Source organism: Plecotus auritus (assembly GCF_963455305.1).
Source record: "Plecotus auritus genome assembly, chromosome: 4".
In the NCBI taxonomy this organism is placed as follows: Eukaryota; Metazoa; Chordata; class Mammalia; order Chiroptera; family Vespertilionidae; genus Plecotus; species Plecotus auritus.
The window spans coordinates 151,560,016-151,582,588 of record NC_137775.1 but is presented as its reverse complement, the minus strand read 5'-3'; the positions used below and the strand labels follow the sequence as shown (position 1 = coordinate 151,582,588).

The 22,573-nt window shown below is 40.0% G+C and overlaps 1 protein-coding gene across 1 annotated transcript in view; it reads right to left on the bottom strand.

Annotated features, from left to right (window-relative positions):
- Positions 1-22,573, bottom strand: part of SLC26A5 (solute carrier family 26 member 5) — a gene marked incomplete at its 3' end in the record, with an annotated part of 47,005 nt that overhangs the window by 13,806 nt on the left and 10,626 nt on the right. Inside the window, exons 3-9 of the mRNA XM_080663652.1 lie at positions 12,704-12,908; positions 10,663-10,802; positions 8,928-9,038; positions 6,954-7,120; positions 6,249-6,413; positions 4,340-4,492; positions 1,172-1,254 (exon numbers count right to left, since the gene is read on the bottom strand). Of these exons, the coding sequence (XP_080519778.1) occupies positions 1,172-1,254; positions 4,340-4,492; positions 6,249-6,413; positions 6,954-7,120; positions 8,928-9,038; positions 10,663-10,802; positions 12,704-12,855 (971 nt within the window). The 5' untranslated portion in view covers positions 12,856-12,908. The remainder of the gene's footprint in view (positions 1-1,171; positions 1,255-4,339; positions 4,493-6,248; positions 6,414-6,953; positions 7,121-8,927; positions 9,039-10,662; positions 10,803-12,703; positions 12,909-22,573) is intronic.

Below are 22,573 nucleotides of genomic sequence, written 5' to 3'. Positions count from 1 at the left end.
GCTCATAGTCACTCTTGCTCCTTCAAATAAAGGGAATAATAAATGTAAAGAGTTAGATAAAAGAAAAAAAAATGAAGCAAAGAAGTAATAGATGATTTGAAACTAGAAAAGTTGTTGAAAGAGTGAGCCCCAGAACTTGTGGTTACTGTGTCTTGAACACTTACAGCGTATTAGCTTTACACTAATATCTCCTGGGCTCTCTCATGGGCCTTGGATAGGCATCAGTTACCGTGCTTGCCAGGCAGGAGAGGAAACGGAGGGTTTGAGAGGACAGTGACTTGCCCAAGGTCACACAGCTAGAAAGTGGCAGGCTAGACTTAGGTCTTTTTGCTCTTAATCTCTATGTCTCCCAGGGAGCGTTTTAAAAAACTGGTAAGTGCTGAACAATAGGAAACCAAACAAACAACACATGCCACGCTGGCGGGACTGTAACATGGAAAACAGCATGGAGGCTCCTCACAAAGTTACGCCCAAGAGAACAGAAAGCAGAGTCTCGAGGAGGTATTTGCACACCGTGTTCATAGCAGCACTATTCACAACATCTAAGAGGTGGAAGCACCCACTCACGGATGAATGGGTAAACAGCAACTGGTATATACACCGGGGACTTTTATTCCGCTTTAGAAAGGAAGGAAATCCTGGCATGTGCTGCAACATGGATGAACTTTGAGGACATTATGCTAAATGAAATGAGCCAGTCACAAGAAGACAAGCACTATATGATTCTGCTTATCTGAGGTAACTATGGTGGTCCAATTCAGAGAGGCAGAAAGCCGAATGGTGGTTGCCAGGGGCTGAGGAAGGGAGATGGAGAGTTCTTGTTTAATGGGCATGGGTTCCAGATTTACAGGATGAAAAGGCTCTGGACATCAGTTTCATACCACGAGTATAATTAACACTGCTGAACTGTACAATTAAAAATGACTAAAATTGTAAATTTTATGTTATGTTTTTTTTTTTTTTACCACAATAAACAACAAGCCATGCACATGCTAAAAACCAAAAATCGAAACAACAAAAAACCCCAAACCCCACCCCCCAAACCTTCAGCTATTTGATAGGTAGGAACAAAAGGGGTTTCTCTTTACAAGAACACTAAAGCAGGAGTTAGAAACCATAATAGATCCATTGATTATTCAAGTCACACTGTTACTTCAAATTGTTTTCCTACCCCAGAGGAAGTGTCCCAACGACATCCACATTGTATGATTCGTGCAAGCTAAAACCCGCTGAAATGCCAGTTCCCATGACCACCTAAAACAGACACAAACCCAAATGTCCTTTACAGATGAGAATTCAAATGCCACAAAAATGAGCTCTTCAAACAATGTTAGCCAAACCAAATCTATTCTCACTTGAACTTTCAGTTTTAAAAAGAAGAATTATAGCTGGCTTCTAGCAATTCTAAATTCTCCTGACGACTCTCCCCGAAAAATTAAAATGGGTTCTAGTTTTCCTGTGGCCTGGAATGCTTTCCTTTTTCTTTTGGTCTGTTCCATGCTGAAGTGTTTGGCTAGTTGACTGCAAACAGAAAAGGCCACGAAACCTTTCAGGAGTTGGCTGTGCATGTGGGCCAGGTGAAATGCGTCTCTGATCACCTGGCATGAATAAAGGCCACTGAGGTGAGTATTGTGAAGGGGAACGGGGGTTCGATGACAATGTATCATTACAAAATGTAGATGGGTGGATAAAAAAGCTGTGGTACACTTACACCATGGAATACTATGCAGCTGTATGGAGGGACCTGGAGAGTATTATGCTAAGCAAAATAAGCCAATAGGAGAAAGACAAGTTATCACATGATGTCACTTATATGTGGAAGCTAATGAACAAACTAAACTGATGAATAAAAGAGATCGAGACATGGAAGCATGCAACAGATGGACGAATCTCAGAGGGAAAGGGGGGCGGGCGGGAAGAGATTAACCAAAGAATTTATATGCATCTGTGCATAAACCATGGACACAGACAATAGTGTGGGTGAAGGCCTGGGGTAGAAGGAGGGTGGGGGGTTGAGGGAGAGGGGGGAGTGGAGCCCGTCAGTGGGGGGAAGAAGGGGACATCTGTAATACTTTCAACAATAAAGATAAATTAAAAGAATAAAAATAAACAAAACAATGTTTGGATCCGCAATCGTCCTGCTGACCCCGTTCCCAGCACCACATGTGGTGGGGCACCCTGCAGTTGCCTCCTCCCAGTTCAGTCAGGGTCAGAGTGCAAGTGCCCATCACACACGTTTCATCATACATAAGCTTCCTGGGTTGCCAGGGCATAGATTCAGTTGGTGTGGAAAGTACAACCTTTAGTGCGCTACAAGAGGAGGAAACAAGGGAGGAAGGATGGCAACTTTCTTCATCCTGAAGAATTATAGCTACAGAACTTTGAGTGGGCTGCCGAGAAGGAATTAAGGCTGTCCCTCCGGGTGGTGGCAGCTTCAGGGAACCCATAACGAGGTGAGCTTATCTGACACATCAGCCCGAGAGAGCGAGTGCACGGGTGCTTCTGGCCTCTTTGATGAAATGCTCCCTGCTCTTTAAAATATATATATTTTCATGGATTTTAGAGAGGAAGGGACGGGGGCAAGCGATAGATCAGTGATGAGAATCATTGATCGGCTGCCTCCTGCACACCTCCTACCGGGGATTGAGCCCACAACCCAGGCATGTGCCCTGACTGGGAAATGAACTGTGACCTCCTGGTTCATAGGTTAATGCTCAACTACTGAGCCACACTGGCCGGGCCGAATTGCCCCTTTTTGTTGGTCGCAATTATGTCTGTCACCCTGAATTGTATTAGTTGTGCATCTCAAACTGGGGCAGGTGGGGGGTTTGCCCAGAATATTCAAATCCACAGGATAAATGTGGCTTAAGTTTCCATTGCCGCAACTTTATAAAGTGGAAAATAATTTAAACCCTGCTTTTCAATCAACACAAACAGATATATTATGAAATAGAATGCAAAACTCAAGTGTTTTCATGGTAAAGAAATTTTATGCTTAAAGGGAGTCATAAAGACTCTCCCAGATTTCCCAGTATGGCTTCTCTCTCCCTTGCTCTGAGGAGAACTTCGATAAGAAATTTAAAAAACACTGGATTCCTATAATCATAATGATAAAATTCTGGAAAACCATTGCCCTGGGAAACATGAAGGAATCCATTAAAGGGAACCTGGAAAATGGACAGAACCAGGAACCCAGGCCGGGAAAGGCAACCTTCACCATTTGCTGCACAATTAGGCCTTGCCTGCCCGTCTCCTTGCCATGAGAAGGAGCTGAGAGCCTCGTGCTACACTCCATGACGAAGCAGGAACTCTGCCCAGTCCCGATGAGAGAACAGGCTTTGAAACTGCTAGACAGTCCTGTCGGGATGTAGACATGACCAAAGCACGGAAAAGAATCAAAGGGGTTGGTTTCTACCTGAGCTGTAATGTTGGCCTGTTGTTTTTGTGGCTCAAACTTTTGGCCAAATTTGGGTCAGACACCTATACTTTTTATTTTTTGTCCTTATGGTTCTCGAATTATGCACCGAGGTGCCCCAGGGTACCAAGGGGAAGTCACCAGGACACCGGGGGATAGAACTTTCAAGGAAAACAGTGACGTGTGTCAGACACTATGCACACGTCTAGTTTGCGGTAGTTCAGTTTCCACGCCAGTTCCTACTACCCTCCTTTGGATTACACTGTATCTTTGCAAAGCTGGGCATTCAGCGGTTGCTGGGCTAGAAAGCAGGTACCGTGCAAAAGCGAAGTGAAGAGGAAATGGAGGATAGCAGTGCCCACCTGACCTGAGGATTTGTGAAGTGCACGCATCCCATTAATAACAGTGTAATAAACATATACATGTTACTTCAATGTAGGTGCATTACTTTTACAAACAGTTCCTAGGTTGTTAGACATAAATACACTGCTTGGGCCTAACTACTTACTAAATGAAACTGTTAGGTATTTCTTGTGGCCTAGGAGTGCCAGGAACCAAGAAAGTTTGAGAACTTTTGTCTTTTTTGCTCTTTTCCAAATTGAAACAGCTTATTTTTTTCAGGTTATTAGTTATGTGTTCATTATAAAAGAATTAGACAACAAAACATTGAGGCAGAAAAATCTTCCCTAAATCTCATCACTCACAGATAATTCCTATTAAAATATTTACAGAGTCTTCACCTATATTTTAAAACTCATCCATTCAGTGCTCTAATGGTTTTTCTTTCTTGTCACTGTATTTGTAAACGTTCCCCTTTCAAATTCTACCCTCCTCTTGGCAGGACTGAGAGGGAAAAGGTCTAACTCCCTGTCCCCTCCCGTCCACTTCCGCAACCCTCTCAGAAAGAGCTGAAAGGTGACTTACCGCAAAGAACTCTAAAGGAATGGGTGCCGGCAATTTCTCTTTAAATCTCTCATTAAACTCCTTGCCACCCAACAGCAAACCAAAAACCATCAGCCCGACGCCTAGGGAACACACGTTGAGGTTTTTAACATTCTGCAACACAGCAACTGTACTCTGTAACACAGTGAACACTGGAGTTTACATCGGGCAGCAGCCCTGGACAGACACTAGTGCACTAATTCACACAGCGGCCCATACCGGGCGTTCTCATCGAGTTCTCAGGCTCAAGTCGCTCTCTTTGTAGCTTCCCCCAACTTGGAGCCTTTTTTTCCTTGTCAGACAAATTTAAAGCTGAATTCTTATCCAACGATCTTACTTTGTTCTTTGACATGCTCATGTGTCAATGTAGTAGTATTATAAAGTTCAGAAGAGTAACCCTTGTACTGAGTCAGTCCTAAGCACTGAGAAAGGATTAGGGGCTGATACCAGCAAAACAATACAAAGGTAAAGACACAGAAAAACTTTTGAGAGCTGAAAGAGAAATCATTGTTAGCAGATGAAAGAGGAATCAGGTGGGCTTTCAAGGCAAGAGGGTGCTGAAGTTTGAAAAGATGCCCAGGAGAGTTAAAGCCATTTAATTTTATCCTAGGGTTGCAATCCCAGAACCCCACATACAGTCAATTCTCATTTGGACCCTGGGAAAGTAGGTTACCACTGAGCCCCAGCTACACACCTTTCCTAGCAATGCCTACAGCCTACTCAGGTCCCCGTCTGTTCTGTCTCCTGTGTGATGAGGCATTTAGAAAAATCTCAGAGTAAGAAGCATGCTACCAGCTATTATGGGAAATGAAGACTTTAGTTATTTAGGGAATGTTCCCACAGTTTGATTCCATTTGAATCCATCCAGGACTCAATTTAAATGGCACCCTCCAAAGTGACTTTCCCAGACCCCTAATCTAAAGGTCTCCCTATCCAGCTTTCCTAGTAGCCAGTGCCTTTTGTTCATAGCTTCAAACAATATTGTAATCAATTACACATTTATGCAATTAAGGGCTTACTATTTGTCTTCCCATTGGACTAAGTTCCAAGAGGGCAACGGCCATGTCTGCTCACTCACTGCTGGGCCTAGCACAGTGTCTGGCACATAAATACCTACAAAGGTCTTTCGGTCCAAGAATAGCTTTAGCATCATCTCATAAGTTTCAGTAGTACTTTAACTGTCATTTGGTTCTAATTATTCAAAAATTTCTTTTATCCATGGGTTACTCAGAAGTAGGTTTTTTTTTTTTTGTTCCTAAATGTATGGGAATTTTAAAGCTATATTTAATTACTGATTACTAATGATACTATACTGTGTAAAAATATACTAAATTTTTAGAATTTGTGGTCAGTTTCACATGTAAATTTCAACACAATTGGTTATTACCATTGTTCCCTATGTGCTTATAATGAATTTATATTTTCTCTGAGTTGGGTGCAAAGGTCTATATATTTTTTTATTAAACTGGTTAATTGTGTTAGCCAGATCATTTATAGACTTATTTTTTGCCTGCTTGTGTAAGCAGGTTTTGAGAGAGTTAGGTTCTCCCATAACGCTTTCAAATTATTTGTTAGTTTCCAAAGAGAATATAATTCTGTCTCAAGAAAAAGCTGTCCTTTCAGCTAATGAGGGTGAAGGTGTAGCCACCAAATAAAGACATAATAAAAAATTCCTTGTAAGGCAGGCAGTATCGCACATGAATAAAATGAGAGTTTAAGGTTTAATTCATTTTGTAGTGCTCTTTTCAGAAAAGTTTTAGAATAACCAAGTTTTTCCCATTGTATTAAAATTCTTAGAAAAAAAGAAAAGTGAGCCTTGAAGGTGAAAGAGATATAGAAGAGGAGGAGGGAAAAGAAAGGAAAAGCCAGGACCAGTAAGCTGCTTACTTACATACACCACTGAAAAGATCCCACTGTACCGCTTCGTTTTAACTCCAAACAGGTACTTCAGCATGGAGGTGAAGACATGCACAGCTGCCGCGGTGGTGAAGCCGCGCACCAGGGGCTCTGTGAGGTATATGGCCACAAATCCAAACCTACAGACACCTAGGCAAAACTATTTGTTTTAAATGACAAAGAAACAGATAAATCACATGACAGATCAGGAAGTTAAAACCAACAGAAAACATACAAATTTCTTTCTGGATCACTCTCTAATACTACAAATTTGCACCTGCAACAGTTAAGCAGCGAACAAATCAATCACTGATTATACAGAAAATACTGGAAGGTTTGGAGTGGCCTGGAGTCCCAAAGAGCATCAGGCACACTCAGAACCGGGGACATGGTGAGTCAATGTCATTTCCTGTTCCTTCCAAGCAGATCTGAGAAGCCTCTTCCCATCACTAAACAATTCTGCTTCAAGCTTTTCTTGCTATTGAAATCTCTAAAGTACCCAGCTGAGGCTTGCTGGTTCCTAAAACGTATCAACTTCAGGAGGGCATATCATCGGCCTGGTGCTCCTGAGTGCTGGGAGCTCTGAGCTCTGGGATCTTGCAGGCTGATCCTACCCACCCAGTAAGACCAGCCAAGAGCGCTCAATAGGTATTTATTAAATGAACAAATGAGAGCCCATTTCCCCATCTCTGAGTCTTACCTGAATGATTCCCGAGAGTAAGGTCACTGACATGGCGACTTTCACTCTCAAGGCGTCTCTGGCTTCTGTACCATTGGTTGTGTTTACTCCTCCCGGGATGACTATATCATCTGGTACCAATCGAACAGCCACGCCGCCAATCATCAGGCTAATTACAGCAAACGGACCTGAAATAGTGACGCATTAATCAAGGAAATCGGTTTCAGTGTATCTGATGTGATTGTTGCCAGTACTCTAGAGAACATGGGTGAGGTCAATAAATCATCATTGAAATAAAATTGCACTGTTCTCCTTAAGCATTAAACCACTGCTCCTGGTTTATATGTAAACTGTGTGTGTGCAGATTGTATTCTCCAAAAATGACCATGATGACATCTTCCATCCCACAGACTCTTCTAGAACTCTGACATTTCCCTATTAAGAGATAGACTAATTTTTAATCTTCCTCTCCTTGAATCTGGGAGCACTTGTGACATATTAGTAACCAAAAGAATGCTCTTACCCTTTGAGACAGTCTGGAGAGACCTGGAGAGCATTATGCTAAGCGAAATAAGCCAGTCAGAGAAAGATAAGTATCACATGACATCACTCATATGTGGATTCTAATGAACAAAATAAACTGATGAACAAAACAGATCCAGAGACATAGAAGCAAGGAACAGACAGACGAATCTCAGAGGGAAGGCGGGGGTAGTCATGGGGTGGGGAGAGATTAACTGGGGGATTTATAGGCATATATGCATAGTCCATGGACACAGAGGATAGTGTGACGAAAACCTGGGAAGTCCAGGTGCGAGATGGAGCAGGTCAATGGGAAGAAAAGGGGGACATCTATAATTCTATCAACAATAAAGATAAATTTTAAAAAATGCAGCGGAAGTGATACTGTTGACTTCTGGGGCTAGGCGACACAAGGTGATGCAGCTTCCACCTGAGAGCTGTTACACTTGCTGGTGCTGCAGCCCTGAGCGTGAGAAAACTCCAATTAGGAGCACGTGGAGAGAAAGGAGAGGAGAGAGGGGAGCTGGGAGAGAGAGAGAGCAGAGAGCAAGAGGAGAGGATGAGAGGGAATAAGAGAAAGAGGTTCAAGCTTCCTGTAGCTGCTCTAGCCGCAGCTCCCTTCTGACTCTCAACTGCATGAGACCCTGAGCCAGACCTGTCCAGATGAGCCTTTCCCAAATCCTGACCCACAGGAACTGTGAGACACAATGTAATGATTCTTGCTTTAAGCTGCTAAATTTGGGGGTATTTGTTACCTAGGAATGGACATCTGAAACACTGTGCCTGTGTTTGCTGCGGGCTGCCTCATGCAGCACCAAGGCTATTATGAAATCCATATAAATCTGATCCTAAATACACTTAACTACACTACAGGGAATCCAGAGCCTAAAGTCAGATGAAAATGCAATACATGTGTGGTGATTAGGAACTTGCAGTACCACTAATAAAAAGAAAAACCAGATGCAAGTAAATCGTGTTATGAATTAAAACACGTATTTCACAGATTTTAACAACTGCTCTTTCTACACAAGAAAATTGTTCTTTCCCCCCCATTATGCCAAGATGATAAGAAAGCTATTAGTTCTAGAAATCTTGGGGGGAATGTATTTTTTTAAATAAATTTTATTGATTTTTTACAGAGAGGGAGAGGGATAGAGAGTTAGAAACATCGATGAGAGAGAAACATTGATCAGCTGCCTCCTGCACACCTCCCACTGGGGATGTGCCCGCAACCAAGGCACGTGCCCTTGACCGGTATCGAACCTGGGATCTTTCAGTCCACAGGCTGACGCTCTATCCACTGAGCCAAACCAGTTTCGGCAGGGGGAATGTATTTTAAAGTACCTACTGGGTATGCAGTAACAACTTGTTATTAAGCAGATGTTCTAATAACAAACATGCTATGTCTTCGGCACATTGCAAATCTGAAAAATCCCAACAGAAAGGTACTAGAGTATCAAGTATAACTTTTACCGATGGATATGTGTCTGGAGGTTCCAAAAAAACAATACATGATAACAGGGTAAAATGAAGAGTACAGGCCGAACACCGGAGGCACAGCTGCCAGCATTGCGAAGGCTAAGCCTGTGGGATAAACACCAGACAGAAATAGGGAGATCGTTAGAAAAGAGGTTTATATGTATTTTCCTCTTGGTTCTTTATCTCTGATGAACAAGTGACAACCATGTTAACTGAAGCAGAAGTGTCCTCACTGGCCCACCCTTCTACCCTGAACATACACATTATCCTGCCTTGTGCTTACAGAGTCCAGGCTGGGATTTCCCCTGGTCATCTCCTCTTTTCCAGGAGACATAGCCACCACTAATCAACTTCCCACATTCATTCTGGTGCCCCTCCCACCAACCAAATCCATTCCCCAACAGCAGTCTCAGTGACCTCTTACAAAGGCAATCCAAGTGAAAAGCACGTTGATAACTTTCACTGCACTCAGAATGAATTCAGAAGTGGCTAACAAGGGTAGGCTGACCTGCCCCTGCCCACCTCACTCCCAGAACATTGCCTTTCTGCTAATTCTGCAAATCATGTCTTCAAACACCCAATTCTTTTTCTGCCAAGTGCCTTCACACATGCTATTCCTTCCTCTCATCATTTTCATTGTTTTCAAAGAGAGGAAGGAAGAGGCACAGGGATAGAAACATCAATGATGAGAGAGAATCACTGATTGGCTGCCTCCTGCACACCCCTTATTGGGGATTGAGCCCACAACCCTGAATGTGCACTGACTGGAAATTGAACCTTGACCTCCTGGGTTATAGGTCGATGCTCAACCATTGAGCAACACTGGCTGGATACCTCTCATTCTTTACCTGCCTCCTACTCATCCTTCAGGTCTCAGCTCACTTCTCATTTCCTTAAAGAGGTTTTTGTGATTTACCTTCTTAAAGTAGGTCTCCCTGTGATTATCTCATAGTATCCTGTATTTTCCTTCATAGTGTTTAACATCATCTATATATATATATAAAAGGCTAATATGCAAAGTGTCCCCATGGGAGTTCAACTGGGAGACTGGGAATTCTATCACTTGCTATGACATGTGCTGACCACCAGGGGGTGGCACAGAATGAAGGAAGGCTCCGGCCAGCCCTGATCTCCTGCCAGGCATAGGGACCCTAGCCGTGCATGAATTTCGTGCACCGGGCCTCTAGTTTATACATAAAAATGTATATGTGCTTTTATTTGATTCAGGTCTCTGTCCCTGATTAGGGAGTTAGATCCATGAAGACAGGGAGGGACAAGCAGATCTTGATAAACAAGTGTGAATAGATGAACAAATTAATGAGATGTTCTTAAACACTTAATATCACATATAAAAATCACACAGATGCAGAGGATTTAACATTTCATGATGTCTTACAATTAGAATATGAACTTATCATCAAAAACCTTAATTATGACAATCCCAAGAGCATTTCACAGAGTGACTGATTAACCCAGCCAGTTCCTAACTGTACTGATCTGCAAAACAATATCACCATATTCCACTACTCTTAGCTCTGGGGCTTTTTAAGGGTTACGTTTTTTTTTTTTTTCCTGGAGAATTCTTTTAGACAGGTAAAGGCTACTAGAATGATATGATAAAAACTATGGATTTGCAATCATGATGAAATTAAGCAGAAAGGTCAAGCAATTGTTTGAGGATATGGTAGTAAGAGAAACAAACAAAAATAAATAAATATATTCTACTGACCTTGAGGAAGCTGAAGCACCCCTGTGCTAATGCCTGAGACCAAGTCACCCAACACATACTCCTTGAATTTGTATGCTGGCAACCACTTAGTTATGGGTAAGAACATATAAATGATATTTCTTACTTTCTTAGGAGTACATCTGGGGACCAAAAAAAGACAGAGAAAAAAATGAGTAACATTTCTGTAGAATTTGAACCAAGGCATTTCCCCTTCCTTTTATCCTGGAATGGTAAGAAAACATTCACGCTGGTGCTGAGGATAACGTTTCACTCTGCAGAGATCAGAGACAAGAAGAGCTGTTCTTGCAATTTGTTGTTGTTGGGGACATCTAAATCAGCTCCATAATAATGCTCTACAACTGACCATGAAAAAGAGAAAAATTTAGCTTCAGAATAATTGAGATAACTCAGAAGCTATTATTTTAATAGATACAATCCTTACTATCTGTGTTGGTATAAAAGGGAAGTAGGGGAATTATTTACTGATTGAGTTAACTTTTGAAGAATGTGGAACCACTGACCAGCATCTGCCCATTAGTTTTCCCCTTTCCTTATAAAATCAAGGAAATTTATACAGGTATTTTGAGTTTTATTAACATATGTCCCTTGCTTTAGGGTCTTTGATTCGGGAAACTCAAAATGCCATTTGTCACTGGAGTGTAATAGCTGAGTCTATTATGTCTGGTTGTCTTGGTTAACTGGAAGACCAAGCTGATAAAACCAAGGCCTTGCATTTAATCCCTGTGGGCCTTGGCCAATTTTATTGCCAGGCTACGCCAATGATCAAAGACATCACCGAGTAACACTATGGACAGATGAGTTCTATGGCCACCGTGAAAATTTTAAGTGTTCCCTGTGACAAGGAAACAATTTGTTCCATTCAAAATATAATATATTATTGCAGCATGCATGGTATTTTTATACAGTATCTTTAGTGGTTAAGAGTATTTGGCACTTTTTTTTAAATATATTTTATTGATTTTTTACAGAGAGGAAGGGAGAGGGATAGAGAGCCAGAAACATCGATGAGAGAGAAACATCAACCAGCCGCCTCCTGTACACCTCCCACTGGGGATGTGCCCGCAACCAAGGTACATGCCCTTGACCGGAATCGAACCTGGGACCCCTCAGTCCGCAGGCTGACGCTCTATCCACTGAGCCAAACTGGTTTCGGCGGCACTTTGATGAAGGAAATTATTAGAAGCACAATGTGAGGCAACTGTGGTAAGGGCAATAAATTTGAGTAAAACAAATTAGATTTGATACCTTGTTTAGAAAATTGAGATACTAATGATAGCTACACTTATATAATACTTACCATATGCCTCATCCCCTAGTAACTATGACGTAAGTACTATTATTCTACCCATTTTACAGACCAGGAAACTCAAGCACACAGCTGGTAGGTGGTTGGGACTAGGATTAAAGCTCAGCGAGTCTGACTCCAGTGCATACATTTTTCACCTCTCCTGAAGGGTGAAGCTTACATGAACACTGAACACAGAAGGTGTAGTATCAAGCGTTCCGGAGGCAGTAATCAAATGGTTTGGTTTTGAAGTTTGGGAGCTATCAATAGGCACACATGTATTGACATTCTCACGCCTGCAACATGGCTGTGCATGTGTCTCCAAAATTAAGAGTCACAGGACACTGAGGGTCCTTGACAGCATAGGTTGGGGATTTAAATTCAGGGTTTTGCCAAATGGGGTAGAAGTCAAGGGTAGAACAAAAGAGAATGGCTGGAGCATTCTGAGAGACAAAGGGAAAAGGTGGTGGAGAATTGGAAGTGGGTTATTTACAGGAACCTTTACACATAATCCCTAAGGCACAGTAGGAATTTAATAAGTATGGTGAAATACATAATGAAGCTCGTGCTCAATCAAATATCTATCATGGACAACCCTGTGGACAGTTCAGCAAATCACGAGTGCTCACCATTTTTCCCCCTCCATTTCGCCAGATTTTCCTTATACACTTGACCTTGTTTCTCTCACAAGTGAATGACAGAATAAAGGAAACAGGTTAATAAAACACAACATACGTGAATGCTTGTTTTAGCTTATCCCCAATGGAATCCGGAATCTTGTCCTTCTTGTGCAGTCTTTCCTGGAGGGCCAGATGACTAAAGATAGGCCTGTCCACATAGTACTTCTGGGTCGCTGCAAGGATTTCATTTTCTTCAGCATGATCCATAGTACTCTGAAATTATTCATCAACAGCAGGAGACAAGCATTTCCTGAGTGTCACTAGGGAGAAAATAAACACTCTATTTCAGATGCCAAAATCCAATCCAATTGATGACTGTTCTTAAGCATCTCTTCCTTGTGGTATTCTAAGTTCTTCTGAATGCTTCATCTTTGGACACCCCAGAGCACTTAACACAGTGATCTATACATAGTAGGCACTAATAAATGAAATAAAATCAATAAAAATCAACCCCCAGGTCAATAAGTGGCTCATTGACCAACCACTGGACATCATGAAAAAAAAATATGCGTAGATCCAAAGAGGTTGAAAATTTGAGAGTCTAAAATAAAAAAGAATTCTAGCAGCTAATGCAACCAAGTACCAATAAGGATGATATGAAAAGATTAGTCTGGAGAAAGGATTTTTGCAGCAGAATCTGACAAATAAAGATTGTATGTTTTTGTTTGGGGCTAACTTTTAAAAAAAATATATATTTTTATTGATTTCAGAGAATAAGGGAGAGGGAGATGGGGATAGAAACATCAGTGATGAGAGAAAATCATTGATTGGCTGCCTCCTGCACACCCCACACTGGGGATCAAGCCTGTAACCCAAGTATATGTGCTGACCCACAATCAAACCATGACCTTCTGGTTCATAGGTCGATGCTCAGCCATGAACCACGCTGGCTGGGCTAGGCTAACTTTTGATGGCCACTCTAGGAATATCACAATATCCAAGAATAACTGGGCTGATGTATGAGCGGAGTTTGACACATGGCAATGCTACCACTCTGCCTTCCAGCTGCTCCCAACTCCTCCAAAACATTACATGACAGTGTTGTAGAAATGTTTACAATTCAGGAAAATACCCAGCTTGGAGTTCCATTTACTCTAAGAAATGCCATTTCTTTCCCCTCACTCTCCTTCAGTTTCCCCCACACACTTATCACTGTAGCTTTCAAAAGCCTGGCTTTGTGCTGTTTCTCTGAAGTCTCCCCCTCACCTCTAATTCCCCATAGATGTGTCTATAGTTGCTACTTTGCATAATTTTCCATTTTTCTCCCACTGTATTATAATTATTGGTCTCCTCTTCTAGACTGTAAATCGCTCCAGGCAACAACACCATACTCTGAATTCCCGGGATCTAGCTCAATCCTTGTTTCCTAGCAGGCACTCAGGAGGAGCTGAATGAATAAAATCTTTGGATTGGTGCCTCATGATTGTTGATAATGTATGCCAGGCGTCCTCTCTGTTATATCACAGTGCAGAAGGTTAAGTCTACTTTACTCTATTGTTTCTTTTGGACACTTCCTCCTTGGTCTTCTTCTGCCTATTTTTAGAAAGGTTATTCCTTCCTTCATAGAGCCACTCAAAGAGAAAAAGACCAGATAGAACTGAGGGAAGTCTAATAAGAATCAGACTGTTTGTTTTTGTTTCACTGTTGCAAAAAAGTTAGCTTTACCACTGACTTTGCTCTTAACACACATTTACTGCTGTCAATGGGACAAGTAGTGATGAACACTGTCTAAAGATATTGTATCATCTACAATGCAGTGGTGACCAAATGTGGCCACTCACTTCAATCGTCTGGGGAAAGGTTCAAAGTACTGCGTGTCCAGCCCAAATGGTGTGGCTTAGTGGTTGAGGGTCAACCTATGAACCAGGAGGCCTTGGTTCAATTCCCAGTCAGGGCACATACCGAGGTTTTGGGCTTGATCCCCAGTAGGGGACGTGCAGGAGGCAGCCGATCAATGGTTCTCTCTCAGTATTGATGATTCTATCTTTCTCTCCCTCTCCCTTCCTCTCTGAAATCAATAAAAATATACTACAAAAGTAAGAGTTTCTTCTTAAAAAAATATAAAGTACTGCTGTCGAGGCCTCACTCTGACTCTTTTGAATTAGGATTCCCATGGGTGGGGCCTAGATGGTAGACATTCACTCCATGTGGGTGTGGGCATGCAGCACTGTATCATTGTATCCATGTGTGGGGACTTTTTCTTAAAATTTCAGAGCAACAGAATAGGTTTACATTGTAGTATGTGAAATGTAAATATACATACTATATAGTATAGTGGAGGAAATAAGATATTTCTAAAATATTAGACATCCTTTTCCTTATTCTACCCTCCACCTAGAACCTCTCAAAATTCTTTTGACTTCATTAAGCAGAGCAATTAGATGTATGTTTTGAAAGTTCCCTAGGAAATTCAGATGATCAGCTAGGTGGGTATTTGACATATATAAAAATACTGGCTTTGAACTCTGTCTAAACCCAGAATCTTTTAGAAAACAACAATGCCTGGGCACTATATCAGACCAATTAAGGCAGAGCTCTAACTTTTAAAAAAGCATCCTAAGAGTCCTGGCCAGTTTTACTCAGTGGATAGAGCGTCAGCCTGTGGACTGAAGGGGCCCGGGTTCGATTCTGGCTAAGGGTGCATGCCTGGGTTGCCAGCTTGATCCTCGATAGGGGGCGTGCAAGAGGCAGCTGATCAATGATTCTCTCTCATCATTGATGTTTCTATCTCTTTCTCCCTCTCCTTTCCTCTCTGAAATCAATAAAAATAAAAAGTAAAAAGCATCCTAAGATGATTCTAATGAACAGAGTTAAGAATCACTTGTTTATAACCTTTAAGAGACAGAAAAATACATGTGAAAAAGACTAACAAATCATGAAGAAACATTTGAACACAAAAGCCATTAAATACTTTTAGAAATAATAATAAACCAGTGACATGATTAAAGCCATATGAGATCCTTTTAAAAAAGTGATCTTTGTAATATATGATATGCTAGAACATAACATAATAAATATAGTAAAGGTTAATATAAAATGCTTACTGAAAAGTACATGAAATAAATTTTGAAGAGGAATTTGATATAAAGGCCTGATTTAGCTGTGAAAATGGTGCTTTGAATTTGACATTTTAATTTAGGTAATTGGTTCTCAGGCCTGGCTGCACATGGGAATCACCTGGGCAGCTCTAACTACCACCGATGCCTGACGACAGCCAGGGATTCTGATTTAATTGGCCTGGGCGGCAGGCAGGGATTGAGAGCTTAAACGCTCTCCACATGAGTCTAATGTGCAGCCAAGATTCAAAATCTCTGACTTAGCAGATGGCAGTATGAAAATCTACACTCACCCAATACGCCGCAAGTCAATTTTTTAGTATACGTATATTCCAAATATCGCATGGGGCATGCTTACATTCAAATTTTATTCTTTGTCTCAACTTTAACATATTTTGCCAAATTGGGCAACTGTAACTGTAGGTTAGGAAGAGACAGAGTAAAGAGGGGGTTCTCAAATATTTTTGAAGTGTTGGGACCCTGGCTGCAGGCTCTGTCTGTCCTCCTTGAGATAACTGGCTGGCAGTGTAGCGATGTCTTAAGTGGGGAAAGAAAGGCCTGCTGGGAGGGGTCAGGACCGGAAAGGCGCAGAGCACATTATAATGAAAGGCTGTCCTTTTGGGGAACTTCTAATGCTCATCAGCAAAAATTAAATAATTAAAGCCTTGAAGGCTATCAATAACCACCTTATCAGAATAAGAGAGGCAAAGTAACCAAGGGACCAACACAAGGAGATCAAATGACCAGACTCTTATCTGACAGATAGTGAGGTTCCAGAGTGGCGATTGAAATTATAAATCACCAAATTGTAAAACAAACCCTTCCGTGAGAGAAAAGTCACTTCTGAGATGGCTTAAAGTGATACATCCTCTGGTAGGTCCTTCAACAAAAGTACTAATGACACAAAAGCAAATGGATCTAGAGGTTTTTCCACAGCTATAAGAGAAGAAATATAAAAATAGTATAGAACATCTTTTATCATAGATTTCTAGACCTGAAAGTAATCTTGGAGATCATCCAATTTAAGTCCCCCACATTGTAGGTGAGAAAATGAACTCAACTACACTCACTTGGGCGTAAGTGACTTATCCAAAAATATTCTCAAAATGCAAAACTTGTTTCCTATTCAAAGTAGTTGTCAAATGTAAAAGGCACAGATATTTATAAATAAAAATTATAACAATATAAAAATACTCATGAAGATGTAATATAGTCAATAACATTGTACTGACTATGTAAGGTACCAGGTGGATACCAGACTTATTGTGGTGACCACTTCACATGGTATACAAATGTCTAATCACTTGTACGCCTGAAATTAATAAAATATTGTATGTCAACTATAATTGAAAAGTTAAAAATATTATAACAAAGTAGCAACATTTTAACTTCAAACTAAAGGCAGGAATTAGTTGCTTAGCAATAATGAAGATTCACTATGATTTTATGGAAGATGCTCCAAATTGGAGGTCAGGGTCAGGGTGTAGCCCTACTTCTGCATCTCAAGTTCTATGCTGTGATGATAGGGTTAAGTAGATCAGGAGTTCCATACTTGGAAACATGTCAGAATCACCTGGGGAGCTTGAAACCACAGATTTCCAGGTCCTTACAAGATTCTGATTTAGTAATTCTGGAATCTGTATTATTTAAAGCCCATGGGGTAAGACTGATGAACAACTTGTTGGGAAACCAGACTGTAAGCTCCATGAGAACAGAAACCCAGTACTGTTGCTATCTGTACAGTGACTGCTAGGTAGAGCTCAGAAATGCTTTTTGAATGAATATGGGAAAATAAGTCTCTCTGGGTCTTAGTTTCCTGGTCTTTAAATGATATTTCCAGTGATAACATTCTGAGGATAGTCTTTGGCAAGTTTGTTCAAAATGCCAATTAAATCTTTGTGCTTAAATTAGCTAGAATGGATTCAGTTGTCTGAAACTAAGAAGTTTACACACACACACACACACACACACACACACACATTCACACCAGTTTAATAATGTTTCTCTCTGTTTTAAGTTGGAAGGTGAGTATTCTTCACTATGAACTGGGGATGTCAGTTAAGACATCTATTCATCTATTCAAAGTAATCAAGTTGCATATTTATAATTCTAATAATGCATATGTTAACCTTTTATTTATATTTTTAAAAATATGTTTTTGTTGATTTGAGAGAGGAAGGGAGAGGAAGAGAGAGAGATAGAAACATCAACGATGAGAGAGAATCATTGATCGGCTGCCTCCTGCATACCTCCTAATGGGGATGGAGCCTGCAACCCGGGCATTTGCCCTTGACCAGAATCGAACCTGGGACCCTTCAGTCTGCAGGCTGATGCTCTAACCACAGAGCAAAACTAGCTAGGGCTATGTTAACCTTTTAAATCCAAGTATGCAGCACATGCCCAAACTTACTATATCTTTCATATAATTTACCTATGGGTGTCAGCATGAACAACCAACAAAAATAAATGTTATTTATTATAAACTTTTTCTACACTTCCCAGAGCAACAGAACATAAATGTTTATATAATGAACATGGCATATAGAAAAGTTTTTATGAATTATAGTTGAGAAAATAAAGTTTTCACTTATGACTTTGTCAGCCTTTTCCTGAAAAGCAGTTTGTAAAAGCTGCTTCCTCTTCTCTATATTTCTGGCATAACTAGAAATATATTATCTGCTTCTCCTTATAACAGTCACTGACTAACTGCAGTAGCGCAATATGTAGGAAGATCCAAAGGCCTTAAAATCTAAGCTGGTCCTAAATGTAAGCTCTGTGAGGGCAGCACCATTGTCTCTGAACACCCAGCACAGAGCCCAGCATGCAGCAGTCTCCCAGACATTTGTTAACTGAGTGCTCTCTGTCTTTGAATGGTAGGGACCAAGGTTGCTGGAGTATGTAGCCTGGGGCTCTGCCATCCTTTACCTCTTATATCCTCCTCCTCCCCTTAAATTCCTCTGCTAAAGGATTATTAGATTAGTATCCAGAGGGGCAACATTGTCTGATAGGCTTTGGTCTCAGAAGGACTGTGTGTGGCCTCTGCACCTGGCACTTAATAGCTGTAAGTTTTTTTGCAAGGTCCATAAGCCTTCTGTCCCTTCGTTTGCTAATCTGTAAATGGCAGTTACGAGCGTAGGCTGCGGAGTCGCACAGACCTCAGTTCCAGTCCTGGTTCTGCCATTATGACAGGACGTAAGGCAAGTACTTGCCTTTTCTAAGTAGGGTGACCATAAGTCCTGGTATTTGCTTGCTGTCCCCAGAGTAATTATTACTTCCAAATTGTCCTGGATTAGAAAATAATTTACATTTCTCTCCTTCAGATTCTTTAGCTCTAACACTGAGATAAAAATAAACCTCCTTAGAGTTCCGAGAGGAATAAATTAGAAAATGTTTCTACAGTACTTATTATGGGGCCTGGCACACAGTAAGTGTTCAATAAGTGTGTCTATTATTATTACTACTGTGGGCAGGGCACCTAATTTCCTTCAACCTTAGATTCCTAATTTGTAAACGGGAATAATAATGTTCCTTTATTTTCATTCAATTGTCTTTTTGATTCACTAATGTATTCACATGGCTCAAAACTATGTAAAAAGGATTAAAATGAAGTCTCACTTCCCCCATGGCTGGAGGCAACCATGGTGTCAGTTTCTATGTGTCTTTCCAGAGATATTTTATACACGAGCAGATAGAAATATATCTTCTTCCCATGAATGGTAGCATAACTTAACACCATTCTACACCTGGTTTTTTTTCACTTAACAATATTTCCTGGTGATCTTTCTATGTCTCTACAAAAGAGCTTCCTCGTTTTACTTTTTGAACAGTTGCATAGCATGCTGTTGAATGCATGACCCCTAACTTGTCTCACCAGGCCTCACAGTGCTGCACTGAGGATTAACGTAAAATTATAAAGCACTGAGAAAAAGGTACTCAGTAAATATTTACTATTACCTTTTTAATCAATCCCACACTTATTTCCTTTTACCTGCTCCACTGCTCAAGGCCTTGGGTCTCCATTTATTCGTTCATTCAATACTAATCTACTGACTCTCAACTTCCATGTTTGGCTGTAACATGAGGGTTGGCTACGCTTAGAGACCAATAAGCTATGGTACATGCCCTTAGAAAAGTTGTCACCTAATGTCTTCGCAGAAATGTACATCCTTTTAAGGGTTTCTCATAGGTGGGTGAAGGCATATGAAATGACAGAGCATACAGGGAAACAGAGAAAGTTTTGGGGACGGGAGGAAGAGATTGTTGTCAAGGAAATACCAACATTTAGGAAATGAGACCAAGGGTCTTTTACTAGTATATATAAATCATGTTACTTTTTTCCTAGAAAAGTAATATATGAACACTAGAAAATTTGGAAAATTTCCATTTCTCTCATGCATATATGATACATATTAAATGTATATCATAAATGCATATATTTGTACATATATAATTTGTACATATACATGGCTCAGATACTGTCTTAATAGTTTTGCATTAAATTTTTTTACTTAACATTATATCATAAACATTTTCTATGTCAATGAAGAACTTCAGAAATATACTTTTTAATGGTTGCATTATAATATATATAAAATGATGTAGTTAACCACCATCCTTATCATTAGATGCTTAGCCTATTTCCAAATTTTTGCTATTATGAGATTTTGTTTTTTGATCTGTGTGAATTTACATATGTGATGGTAATAAAAGCGAGTTCATTTTTAAACAACGTAAATGCTCACTTTACTGGGTAACTTACAAAGTGAGTACATAAAAACTACAAATTGACTTAAAATAATATCAATTGTAGACATTTATGTGAGTTTCTTATTTATACACAACAGTAGTTAAACGTAATTATTGTAGTTACTATTTATTGAGACTGTGAAATTTAAAAAAATCACAGCCTCTATGTTAGGTAAAAACGATCCTCACTTTTCAGATGCAGCCTCTGTGGCTCCCTGGTGTAGTAAAAGCTGGGGCTGGAATTGAGGTCTGCTCACTTCAGAGACTGTGCTCTTATGCTATGCTGCCTCATTAACTGTGCCTGAGATTAATTATGTCAAAATGTTTATCTATTTTATCTGAATTATGTTACATATAGGCATGTATTCCCCCTTGTCGTGACTTGTTTTTGAAGCATTGAGATCTTAACAAACTTAGAAGTAGGAGTAGAGGTCAAGGAAGGCTTCAGAGGGATATTGGGTTTGAAGTAACCCTCGAATAATGGGTAGAAGGCAAAAGTGAGGGCCTGTGATTCTGCGAAGCGAAATGAAAAGTAAAAACTGATAGGAAATGTCCATGGAATACCAAAAGCTCTGTGCTTTGCGTGGTTACAGGAAGTGAAACTGCAGAGGTCGAAGAAGACCAGGTTAAGGGGACCATAAAAAGTCTGTCTACAGGTTCCAATTTGAAGCCATATGCTCCAGTCCGGTGGTCGGCAAACTCATTAGTCAACAGAGCCAAATGTCAACAGTACAACGATTGAAATTTCTTTTGAGAGCCAAATTTTTTAAACTTAAACTATATAGGTAGGTACATTGTTATTAACTTAATTAGGGTACTCCTTCAATCGCACTGTACGTGCGCGCCCGCATGTGGTATTTTGTGGAAGAGCCACACTCAAGGGGCCAAAGAGCCTCATGTGGCTTGTGAGCCACGGTTTGCCAACCACTGCTCCAGTCCTTTGACTATGTTCCCATCCTCCTTTATCCTATATAGAAATGATCAAAGCCACCAAGACATGCAAAAATGATTCAATTCCAATAAACTGAATCCCTTCCAGCACTAATTTGTTGTGAGTCCATAAGTTGATAGATTACAAGATTTATTTTCCAACTAGGAACACTTGAAAGATCATTAATACACTTAAGATATGCCTCTAGGATTTTCTGTGGGGTAAAAAGCTCAATAATTCAAATTGGTGCTTAAGTTTGAATGACAGATATTTTAATAAGAAAAAGTTCTCTATGTGAAAATGGAAGAAGAATCTACTGGTTTACCAGTCATTTCTTTTTCTAAAATAATAACGTTAGTCAAAATAATACTGATACAGTAAAATTGCAAATATTATGGAAGGGCTAATTGGAAAAATAAAGTTTTCCATCCCTTCTTTTCCCAAATTCTAGCTTTATTCCCTGAAGCAACCATTTTCTTCAAATCATTTTTTAGTTCTTTTAGTGAGTTTATTTTTAACTCTAAATCAGCTATTAGTCTTTTTGGTGGGACTTGTGTGTAACTGTTCTGTGCATTTAGTATCTTTGTACCTGACACCAAGTGCTCGTCATTTAGGCAAATCTTGAGGACTGAGAACGAGTTCTAAGTAATATAATTATATGGCTATTTTTTTACTTATCAAATTTAGACATTATCTATGAATGCTTACCAAAAAAATGAATATTTAAGACTCCTTATTCTGTACTATTTTTGCCAGATTATATTACTCTTTTAATTTCTTTACTTATGTAACCAATATAGGCTAATTCATTTTATCTGTTCTCTCCTGGAATTTTTATTAGACATATATTGGAGCTTTTCATTGTATCTTTTAATCTCTGACATTTTTCATCTTTTAATCTCAATGGGTTGATTCCAGATAGTTTTCTCAGATTTGGTTTGAAGTTTACTAATCTATCCTTGCCTCTAACATGTTGTTTAGCTGGTACATAAATTTAAAAAGATTCAAATCTATATTTTTCATGTCTATATCTTCTTTTTGAAATATGCTGTTTTTTATAGTATACTATTTTTGCCTTTAGTTTTCTATACTTTTTATCCCTTTAATAATTTTTAACACACTTAATATTTTGTTCATATATTTTCATTACTTTACATTATTGGGTCTCTGATTCTTCTGTTTGTTTTGTTTG